Raw genomic sequence first — 11,411 nt, forward strand, 5'->3', positions numbered from 1 at the left:
TATAAAAAAGGTTGTACAAATTAAAAACTGGAGGATACAAGGATGTGCTAATAATAATAATAAAAAACAGAGCACGTCCATAACTATCCATCCGTAGTATTAACAATTCACTAGTAACTACAGCAATACCTATATCCCACACAATGTCAATATAGTCTCTTGTGCATCAGTCCTAGAATACACTAATATATTGGACGACACTATAAAATCTGACAACTACAGTTGTTTGTTTCTTGCATGCTTGCCGGTACAATTATAGGCAGATGACATGACGCGTAAGAAAAAAAAAAATTTTGGGGACATGATCTCTAAGGGGACCCTGCAATTCCCACCACCCCGCCCACCCCACCCCGCCGCCCCCCCCCCCCCCCAATGGGAAATCGAGTATTGTTAGTGGGCATTTATCCGACTGGAGTTGGCATTCCAGTATCTAAAGAAAGCAATTCATCATTGGAGCTTTGTTGGGAGCTGCTACTACAGCTCTTCCTCTCTGTGCCACAGTCCAATCCTTCAACGGGAGAGAATGATTTGTCGCCGAGTTTTGGTAAATCTGTATCCCCGTCGTTCTTTCCCCTCCACACCACAATCTGCTCCTTGTCAAATGTCACGAGGACACAGGGAACTAAATCCTGCATCAAGCAAGACAGTTTGAATTCTATAGTCAGATCTAATCCCAGAAGACAAATAAAGTTTTTATTTTTTTGGCTACTAGCAGGGTTTACAAAGTAAGACAAACAAGATCGAACCCTGGATAACGCGCGCAGACTACACTGTCTCTGCCAGCTCAACTAACGAGCTGGAGACAAAATAAAAAATTACAATGAAGAGAACAAACACATGAGCAGATATAATATGCTACACCATGCGGGATGAAACATACCACATATTTGGTCTGCGTGAATGAGTGTTGTGTCTGTGAATGTGTCTCATCCACCAATCATATGCATATTCTGGGCTTAAGTTTTTGAAGTGGTGGGCTCGAGGGATATTATCCACTTAAGCCTTCCAACTAACAGCCTCTACAAGAATCTGGACCTCCTCACACTTTGGCATGATTCAGAGGCACATCCCTACATTAGGACATGAAAGAAAGACTTGGAAAGGAACTTATCTCTGTTTTGTGTTTCCCTGATAAAACCATTCCTAGCCATGTTATTGCGCCTAACAAGCTTGTCGGGCATTTTAGGTTAGAGATCTCAAGCGTTTGCAAATTTCCTTTCCTGAACAATGTGAAATGGTTAGGCTCAAGTCATGATAGTGATGGCATGTAAGTGGTGTTTGGTAAACGTATAAAGTGTGTTCCCTGCTATTCCTGCTTCCACTTTTGTTCTGATGGTGGTACATTTATGTTCTATTTTCGTCCTTTCGTGCTTATGGTTTGCCTAGCAACTGCCCCTCCATGACCCTACTTTGCTGGTCCACCCCTTTGGTGCGGGCATGTAATGGTTGGGCTGATGGGTCAATAATATTAGGAACTTGCTGGCATGTGAGTGGTGTCAATGTGAACATCTGCCCTGACTGGTAACAAGAGCCCGTGTAAAAGAAGGTTGATGTTCATTGGGCAGAAAACTGTAAGTCAATCTACCATTTCAACCCCAAATTGCTGGGTGAGGCTAGGATGGTGATGATGAAGAAAACTGATCCAATGTCTCATAACCCACCACTTCTAACCAGACACCAACTGACATACACTTTCTAATTCGTAATATAATTCTTTTAAAGAAGACTATCAAATAATTAAGCCCTTCAAAAAGACAAAGGGAAAAAAAGCAAGACCAGCAGCAGAGGTGACCCTCTCATCACCCTGCCCTGCTAAAGAGCAAAAAAAAAAACCAACAAAGCAATCCAAAAAGACAGTTCAGGCAAACATCCAAAACCTACTAACCGAATACAACAAGTCTCAATTCATTCTTATAGACTCAATTGACAATCCCATAAATTCCAGCAGCACCAAAATCCATTCAAGCACCTTAGAAGCGATACTCGGCAGAAGTGAGGAGAGGCTTTCACATCAAATATTCTGGCATTATTCTCTCCGCTCCCCATAGAATAGCACAAGGGAGCATCTGCCAGATAGTCTTCTGCATTCTGAGAAAGGACCAGCCACCCACCGAGGGTTAACCTCAAGAACCAAGGAACTTGCAGCCCAGCTAATTGTAAACAATTGAAGGAAGTGATCCCCAATATCATGCACAGCATTGCAGTGTAAGGAATAGATGATTTGTGGACTCCTAATTGCTCCTACTCATGGAGTGATGAGGAGTCTGTGATCAATAATAATTTGACTCATACAAAAACATAACCATCCGAGTCATCTGGCCAGACTCATCCACATCATTTTTCAGGACAAAAATTGTGCCCTAGAACAATGATGCAAACTATAGTTCTAATCCTAAACTGAGTTGAGTCAGTTTCAGTGAGCAATGAAGAGACTCACCGGGCAAATCATGGTCCAAAACCAGACCAACTCAGAAAAATTCCAACACAGTTGGAACAAATTGGATCGGGTTGTACCGGTACAGGTCTCCAGGCGAGTAATGCTCAGAAATGCTATTTAAAAGCGTGATGCAAACACACTGCAATATTCACAAACTCCCTTAATTGATCCAATCTCTTCTTGATGAATTATGTTTTTGGTCCCCTATAATCAGTTCGATCCATAGCTCAAGTGGTAGACTGAGTGAAAGATACCTCGTTTCAACACTTGAGGTCTTGGTATCGATCCCTAGCAGGGGTGGCTAACAGTGAAGTGTCAACTGACAATGGGTTGTACTAACAAGCTAACAAAAAAAAAAGTTAGATCCATCATGTAAGATTAAGAAGATTCTACAAAAGCTTCTCTCACTTTTGTAACAAATGATGTTTGAAACAAATGATGCACAACTGTCAATACTCACTAGTTTTACTATATACAGCAACCGTAAATGATAGAATTTTGACAAGTACTAGATCACTAAAAAAAGCTTCATGTCTGCTGCTAGCAAAAATCATAAAATCAAAGATGTAACTGCTAGAGCACAACACAGATATAACAGCTACTTCATAAATTATTAAATGAAAAAAAGAAGAAGTCACGTTGGCAAAATCCAATGGAACATCAAGCAAGGGCAGATGCAACTAAAATCTTACCCTGAGCTTCATGCCTATTTTCCTGTAGTCACTCTTTTCAAGGCCCTTGCAATCAATACAAACCAGCTCATCAGTGAGAAAAGCATCTCGGACCATTGGAACAAGATTCCCGTAATAACCATTCTTTGCTGCAATTGTGGCTTATCAAATCAGAACCCATACAAACAAATGGAAGTGACAGAAACTATTGGGTTCTCGAAAAGAACGTACCCAGTGTTGTCAAGGCAGGAACTGCAAGGCCTCTCTTTCTCATTTCCTTCGTTTCTTCAATGCTTAGGCCATCAATCACCGTTTTGATCAATCTTGGATAAATAGGTTCATGGGGTTTCCACAGCATTAACGGAACCACAGGCCTCTTCTTGGGATTATAATATCTGCCTCTATAAAGCACAATAGTACCACCCTTCCTATGGATAATCGCTCCACCAGTCTTATCCTGAAAACATTCATACCTATAGTTTCTGTCAAACGGTTCTGTAACAGTCCTAAAATGAAAACACTAGAACGGGAGCAATGGCCGTGATTGTTAGTTCAAAGTTTCTACAATAAACACTACCAAAAAAATCAAGAGAAACTCCTTTCCTTTGGCACTCGAAAGTTGAATCCGACTAACATGTCATGGAAATTGTGGCTAGCATGTCATATGAGGACAATAACACAGTTGAAAAGAATTCAGGCATATCCAATGTTGTCAAATTGCATATGCCATTGTATGTGACCAGCATATGCCGTTCACATATTGCTCTAGCTTTATATATATATATATATATATATATATATATATATATATATATGTAAAAAATTTGGACAAACTAAGCCTAATTACTATAAGTGATTGGATTGGGTTCTTTTACCTATTTCATTGTAGTTTGAGACTATTAGACCATCTATATATTTAATTATTTATATTATATTTACATAAAATTAACAAAACAATATGCAATCGCTATGCGATCGCACAAGATAACAATGGGCATATCTCTTCCAAAGTAGAAAGAAGAAAGAAATTATTGGAGTCCCAACAACATTGAAGTTTTCATGACACAAAAACAAAGGATGATAAAAGAGCCCCTAATAATAAATAGTGCGTGGCGTTAAAAAGCCATAATCTTCATTGCAGACTTCCGTATGGAAGCTAAAGTGTTAAGAAAATAGTGGAGCTGGAGGTGTGTTAAGTTGGAAAATGGAAAACTTCATAGCAGGCTTCAGTATCTCTCCAGAATGCAATAGCCATGACTTATGAGGCTGAATTCCATGTGCTTTTAATAAATCATGTTCCGCCAATCACATTATAAACAGGTATTCTCATGATTGCGCACAAAAGTTGTACGGTTGGCTACCCAGGCTGACTTCCAGGCAGAGTTTCCAACTTGCTCTGACACAAGGAAAAATTTTCATTCCAGGAAAGGAGGGGGAGACTGGGTAGGTAAAATTAAGACAGGGAAAGTTTTGAGTTCACTCCTCCGTCTTGCCAAAAGCTCCGACTTTTAATGGTAAATCAAGGTCAGACAAAATTCTTCCAAGGTAGATGATCAGGCAAACTTAGGAGTGGGATAGATGGTGGCAGAGGGTAGAAAAACAATGGGTTGTATCGCAGAGCTCATGATAGTCCTGGTAACTGATTTTTATTTTATTTTTATTATAGAAATTGTAGTGCTAGCAACAGAATTCCCAACCGCAAAAACTACTAGACAAGGGTAGGGTGGAATGAGAAGCGATTTCCAAAAGTCAAGCTAAACTCCAAAGGATCATCAACTGTTTCAATCATTACCAATACATAGTTTTCAAAAACTCTAACTGAAGATAACCATCACAACATGAAAATTAGAGTTTCATAGCAGCATCAAGATCCACTTTACTATCTTCACAAGGAAATGAGAGTGACAATGAGAAAAAAGAAAGCATATCTAGATTTGGGATATCATACCTCAAGCTGGGTGCACACATTCTTCATATCAACAGTGGGCACACCAAGACATTTTATCCTAACAGCTTCTGCATGCTTCCAGTGATTGTGAATATCATTCAGCATGTTGTGAGTCAGGCCATCTCTACCTATAGAGAAATAATCACCAATCATACAAATAAAAACATAAACACAAAATTAAAGTTGTGGGAAGTTTTTCATTATCTTTAGAGAAAACATATGGTACTCAGCCTGAACTAGTGGCATTTAGTTTTGTTAGGACTGGCAACAGGTTTGCTTCAGGTGAGGTCCTGTTGTACCCATACCCAGACCAGCCTAAGCCCAAGGGGATCAATTTTGGGTCCTCTTTGGGTTTGAGTCCATGCACCATATTTGAGGTCCCTGATCTGAATACAATCAGTTTCAGGTACTTGTGGGGTTTATTCATACTGGAGATGTGTGCTTTCTTCTAAAAGTAAAACCATTAGCTTGTTTTGTTTCATTCCATTTCATGGCTCAAGATCGTTAGCATGTCTCACCCCATGATGCCTGCATGCAAATATGCTCTGATTTTTGAACAGCGATGCAAATACGTTCTGATGATTGGAACCTTTTATAATGGTGGCCCAGATAGCAGTGTCTAGAACATGGAGAGTTTCCTATCATCAGAGCATGTGGGCTCCAATGGGGTGAGACATGCTAGTCATACTAATTCACAACATAATAGAAACAAACTCTAAAAACAGACCTGGAAAAGCATCCGTCCATACATTGCATGCATGGTGTCTTCCTAGATGCACGCATGTGCACCATATATGACAGATGGATGTGATGAAGAAATTAAAAATGAGAAACAATAATCACAAAATGTAATGGTTGTTGATATGCGGGCAAGTAAGAAATTGCAAACGCGGCATGCAACTTGAATTAAACCGTCCAAATTATGAGCCCTATTATTGATGACTCATAAACCAAAAATTACATTGATTTGGTTTCCTCGTTGTTGGACATTTAATGGACGGCTGAAATGAATAAATAGGCAATGGTCCATTCAACAAACATATGTGGGTTAATCAGACGTTGGTATCATTCAATCAATCTCACATTGAGATAACAACCTGTATATGGTGGGTCCAAACATTTCAACGGTTTACTTCGAGTTAATGCATGCCAAGTGAACAATTTCTTAGTGCCTTTGTATCAACCACACTTGAACAGAGTATCAAATGACTCCCAAGTAAAAAGGGTATGGGCATTGGAGTGTCATTATTACAAACCTTTGTTGCACTCTTCTCTGGTAATCTTACCATTCTTTATTCTTATCTCACTCTCTCATAAGGGGAGATGATATGGTACAATCAAAATAACCTATAGCACAACCATCTCGCCACAACCTTTCAAAAAAAAAAAAAACATCTGGCCACAGCACATGTGACAAGATGATGCATCAAGCAGTGCTGTCCATCTAGTGGTACCTAACATGGATGTGTATTAAAAAAATCAACACATTGGGCAATCATATGCATCTCTTCACCTTTTCTTTTTTCTTTTGAAAGGTACTTCTCTTCACTTCCACGTTGAATATTGAACTTTTATCTGTTTTTATCTACTACTACTACTACTACCCTAGAAAGCAACTGATCAGACAGATGGATCTATGTTTTGAATTGATTACCATCATAGTCAGGAAAACTAGAAAAATGGTCCGGATCGCCATTTGTGCTATGGAGAGATGGTTCTAATCCATTCTTGCTATACCAGCTCTACTGTATCGCTCTCCTATCATACATGGTTTCTGTCATTAAATTGCAAGTGGGGATGTAGTGCCACCTGGAAAATGAGTGTTCATACTTTTATCTTCTCTTCAATTTCATCAAGAAGCATTTTTCTCTCCTGTGGGATCTGGTTTTTGAAATTGATGGTGATTGCATTTTAGAGCTTCTTGACCAGGTAAATCTTGAAATCCCTTGAAGTTTGAGACAATCAATATTCTTGACTTTTCTTTTTATTCGCTTTTCTTTTGTTGTAGGGCATACACAGGTATGGTATACTAGATATTATTTTAAGATTAAATAAAATTAATCTTAATATTACTATTAGCCAGGTAGTCAGGTACTTGACAGGTACCCAAACTGATCTGATTTTTCACAGGATCTAAGATGGTGGACCAAAAACTGGTCTGTTTGTAAACGGTCCAAAAACTGGATACATGCCCATTTAAATAGGGTCAGGTCTAGTGGGTACCTGCAGATACAGGTACCAATTGAGAACCTAAAGTTTGTTCCAGCACTCTGTACATAAGGGTCCCATATGTTTAGTGATAGTGACTGTCGATCTAGAGGGCAAAAGCGGAGAATCCTAGCCCGTATTGATCTGATTACTGGCCTGAAAATGGATGGTTAAAGATAACATAGCCAGTGGGTCCATGTGCAACGCAAAAAAGTCCATTTCGGATAGTTGGGATTGTTCAAAAGATAAGATTTTTGGTCCATAAACTATTTGATGGGACCCGACAACAAATAATCTGGCAGTTTTGAAACTATGAAAACACCATTAGTCAAGGAGATTTTTGTACAATATGTGATGCTTCTAAATGGACTTGGGCATCCCAGATTTGCTCAATGATAGAATATTTTGACTAGCACTCGAAGACAAACTCTTTATTCATCACAAGATAAATAAAACAAAAAATTGGCAGGCACATTGATAAAAACTAAAATTTGTAGCAACACAAAACTGTCTTCAAACAAAACAATTAGGAATTTTCCACTATTTCACAATCTCCCTCCTAGTTATTCTAAGGCCCCAACACTGATACAATCAAAATGAAACCAAGTCAGTTTCTCAAACACCATTCTAACCAGAGCTTTTCAATTCCAGACATCGGCATGCCATCAAACTCTCCCTATGATTTAGCTTAATTTCAAGAAAAAACAGAGAGGTTACTCTCCCCTTGAGTTGTCCGCATTCCTTTCATCCCTATTATACAAGCAACACGTGTCCAAGGGGATATGAATAATTACCCTAGTGAGCTAACATTAACCCAGTGAGCTAACATGTATGATGTAGATGAGCCACACCATCAGGAACAATGTAATATCAAGCTAGAAACCGATAAATTCATAAGGTGTGGGTGTAGCCCACCTCAGTTTCGAAATGGCCTGTTTTTTAATATCTCCCTGCATCCTGGTGGGGCACGTCTGATGCATGGATTGGATGGCATATAGCCATCTCCACACCATCTTGGACTCCACAAACAAGTTGGAAGGTTTTCGATGGATGGGCATCCCCTCCCAATTGTTCTTGTTGTGTGATCCGCCTAAGTTTTACATTTACCTCATTTTTGGGCTCTGGGCAAAAGAGTAGAGGTGCAATTGATGGTTGGAGTGGATGGCATGCATACATCACAGTGGGGCCCATTTTGCTCAACACTTTTTTAAACTTATAGTAGTGTCAACACTATAGAATTGAATGCCATAGTTATGATGGAATGCTTTCCGTTTGGCATGTGTTTACCCATGGTAGAGGAAGAGCAGGGAATATTATGATTACTAGCATAGCAGCCAATAGGTTGTTTAGATATCAATCCTCATACGTTATCTTTATTTTATGTTGCACATACAAAGAAACATTGCGGCTACATCTTCAAGAAAAAAGGTACATATCCGAATTGAGATTCTCCCTTTTCGATTTGTTTGCTTCGGTCAGGATTTTTAAATCACAGTGATTTGTAGGCCATGGTCCATCATGTAGAGGCCACCAGATCAATGGTCTCTCTCTCTCTCTCTCTCTCTCTCTCTCTCTCTCTCTCGGCCTGTCCTAGTAGTTTTTTTTTTTTCTTTATCGTCTAATTCAATGTCTGTTCTTGCATTTGAATCAGCCCTGATTCAGTGAGGCCCCGTGACAATGTGGCCCACATAGCATGTATATATGCCATCCATCAGATTTTCCAGGTCATTTAGTTCATGGGCCCAAAAAATGAAGCAAATTCAAATTTCAGGTGGGCCACACATAGGAAATAGTGTTAACTGAATGCTCACCATTAAAACTTCCTAGGGCCCACCATTATGTTTATTTTCCATCCAACCTGTTGATAATCTCACATAGACCTACATAATGGGAAAACACAAATGTCAGCTTGATCCAAAAATTGTGGCCCATAAGAAGTTTTTATTGGTGGGCGTTCAATCACCACTGTTTCTTGTGGTGTGGCCCACCTGAGATTTGGATCTTCTTTGTTTTTTGGCACATGCCCTAAAATGAGTTGGCAAAATTGATGAACGATGTGGATATATAAAACACACGTCAAGGTGGGCTCCGCAATCACGGCCATTGCTCTTTCTTTTTTATAATTTTTATTTTCTTTCCATCCATCAAACTGTTAAAAATATGGGCCCCATTGTGGATGAGTTGTAGGCCATAAGCAATCAAGATTCTAACTTTTGTGTGCATATGAGACTTTTATTTTACAAGAATGCTCATGTTCTCTTGTTCATAGAAGTGGATCTTCTCTTTATTTCTTAAGTGCTGAGATCATTTTCAACTATTTGCTGGAAATTAATTTCTAACTGTCCAGCTGCATCTTCTCTTTATTTCTCAAGTGTTGAGATTATTTCCAACTTGTTGGAAAATTCCAGCTATTTGTTGGAAATCAAATTCTAACTGCCCAGCTATTTGATCCCCACTTACTGAATAGTTGTCGAATTTTTAATTCGAATGCTTATTCATAAATAGATGGCTTTTTGTTGATGTAGTTTGTTTGTATGTTTCTCTCCCTTGTAATATGGTAAACATATTTTAGATTGAAAATAAGAATTTTTAGTTTCCTTATTGCTTACCTTAAGTTATTGTTCCACATTATAAGTATTTTGAATACGTAAGCCCACTTTTATAGCCCACCTAATGATTAGTTTAGCCTAAGAATCGGCTCAACTATTCATCTAGATGGGCTAAACAAAATGGCATACTTTGTGCCAAGCTTTCTTATGTATCAATTAGATTTTGGAATGGTTCTCTACTCCAAGCTTTGCTTGGTGCGAATATACAATAACTAATTTATGGGTTACCCAAATACAAAAACTAAATTACATGTAACTTACAACTTACATCTACCAAGATAACCTGTAAGTTACTTACAACTTAAAGAACTTACAGGCATCCAAACGCACCCTAAGGTGGCGACAATTTCTAGTGCTTCCCTTGTAAGTCCAATTATGGTGATTTATGGGCTATGGACCATCCATGTCATGTGGTGGCCAAACAGGCAATGGTCTAGATCACCCTTGATGGTCCACCTGTATGGTGTGATTCCTTTTATTCTGGAAAAGATTAATCCTGCTTGCAGTGATTCAGATTTCATCCACTGTTAATTCTGGCACAAATCTTATGTTTCTGCTTCAAAGACAAAACTGGCAAATGATAAACGAAGAACAAGAATGCAATTACCCAAATTCACTTGCCGCTTGCTTTTATTCTTCTGATTCCTCTCCACGATGATCTTCCTCTCTGCATCGGTGAGTGGCTCCCCAAGAATCTGCTCCCTCAACCTCTGAGCCCTCTCTGCGGCTTCGTCCAATCCCCTGTCCCCATCCACGGATCTCACAGTCGGGTCAGTTGCAGGGGCGCACACCCCGGTCCACGGACGGTTGACCCGCCCAGGCCCGAAAGGTGAGTACTTGGGCTCGCGCAGTCCGATCGGTCTCACCGACGAGTTGCTCTCAGTGTAGCTGTACCGGAAGTCAAAAGGGAGGTCCGAGTGAAGAGGCTTTAGGCCCGTCCGATCAAGGGATGACGGTGGTCTGTACGGGGTTTTCTGGTGTTTCTTGATGGATTGAGAAGCGGAATTAGGGTTAGGGTTAGGGTCGTCTTTGGTGAAGGAGAGAGGGGGTTTGAAATTGTATTCTTTGAGTTTAGAGGCAGAATTAGGGAGAGATGAAGATGAGAGGAGACGAGATGAGAAGGAGGAGAAGATAGTTTGGTTTTGGCGGGAAATGGCTTTGAAAAACATGGAGAGAGAGAGAGAGAGAGCTCCGGAAATGACTGTTGTCCGGAGAAGGAATGGTCTTTTGCAGCAATGGACGTGCCCCCAGCGCGTTTTGGAGATTCCGACCGTTCATCAGGTGGGCCCAATCGTGGAGGGGTGCAAATGGGCCGTGAAGGAGAGCGGATTGCGTACCGAGTAACTCAGTACGCTATAAGTAGACTCCGTGGGCCCACCGTGATGTATGTGTCTGGTACATGCCGTCCATCCGTTTTCCAGCTCATTTTAGGGCATGAGCTGAAAATCAAGGCCTTTCAAAAGTTCAGTAGGACCACAGGAAACGTTGGGAATTGAATGCCTACCGTTGAAAACTTATCTGGGCCCCAAAAGGTTTGG

The 11,411-nt window shown here is 40.0% G+C and overlaps 1 protein-coding gene across 1 annotated transcript; it reads right to left on the reverse strand.

Annotated features, from left to right (window-relative positions):
* Positions 1-378: 378 nt before the first annotated feature.
* Positions 379-11,148, reverse strand: LOC131232321 (CRS2-associated factor 1, mitochondrial). The gene is made up of 5 exons (XM_058228560.1): positions 10,481-11,148; positions 5,057-5,184; positions 3,340-3,565; positions 3,130-3,257; positions 379-629 (listed from the first exon to the last, which is right to left on the reverse strand). The coding sequence occupies exons 1-5, from the start codon at positions 11,040-11,042 to the stop codon at positions 402-404; spliced, it is 1,272 nt and encodes a 423-aa protein (XP_058084543.1). The 5' UTR covers positions 11,043-11,148; the 3' UTR covers positions 379-401.
* Between the last annotated feature and the right edge of the window lie 263 nt (positions 11,149-11,411).

Source organism: Magnolia sinica, chromosome 2, assembly GCF_029962835.1.
Source record: "Magnolia sinica isolate HGM2019 chromosome 2, MsV1, whole genome shotgun sequence".
Taxonomy (NCBI): Eukaryota; Viridiplantae; Streptophyta; class Magnoliopsida; order Magnoliales; family Magnoliaceae; genus Magnolia; species Magnolia sinica.

Bases quoted from the DNA above. Each gene is read 5' to 3' on its own strand.
- LOC131232321 (XM_058228560.1), bottom strand. From the start codon at position 11,042: ATGTTTTTCAAAGCCATTTCCCGCCAAAACCAAACTATCTTCTCCTCC. The intron at 5,185-10,480 runs GTAATTGCATTC...ATTTCTCTATAG, and splicing joins CAAGCGGCAAGTGAATTTGG to GTAGAGATGGCCTGACTCAC. The intron at 630-3,129 runs GTAAGATTTTAG...TGCTTGATGCAG, and splicing joins AAATAGGCATGAAGCTCAGG to GATTTAGTTCCCTGTGTCCT.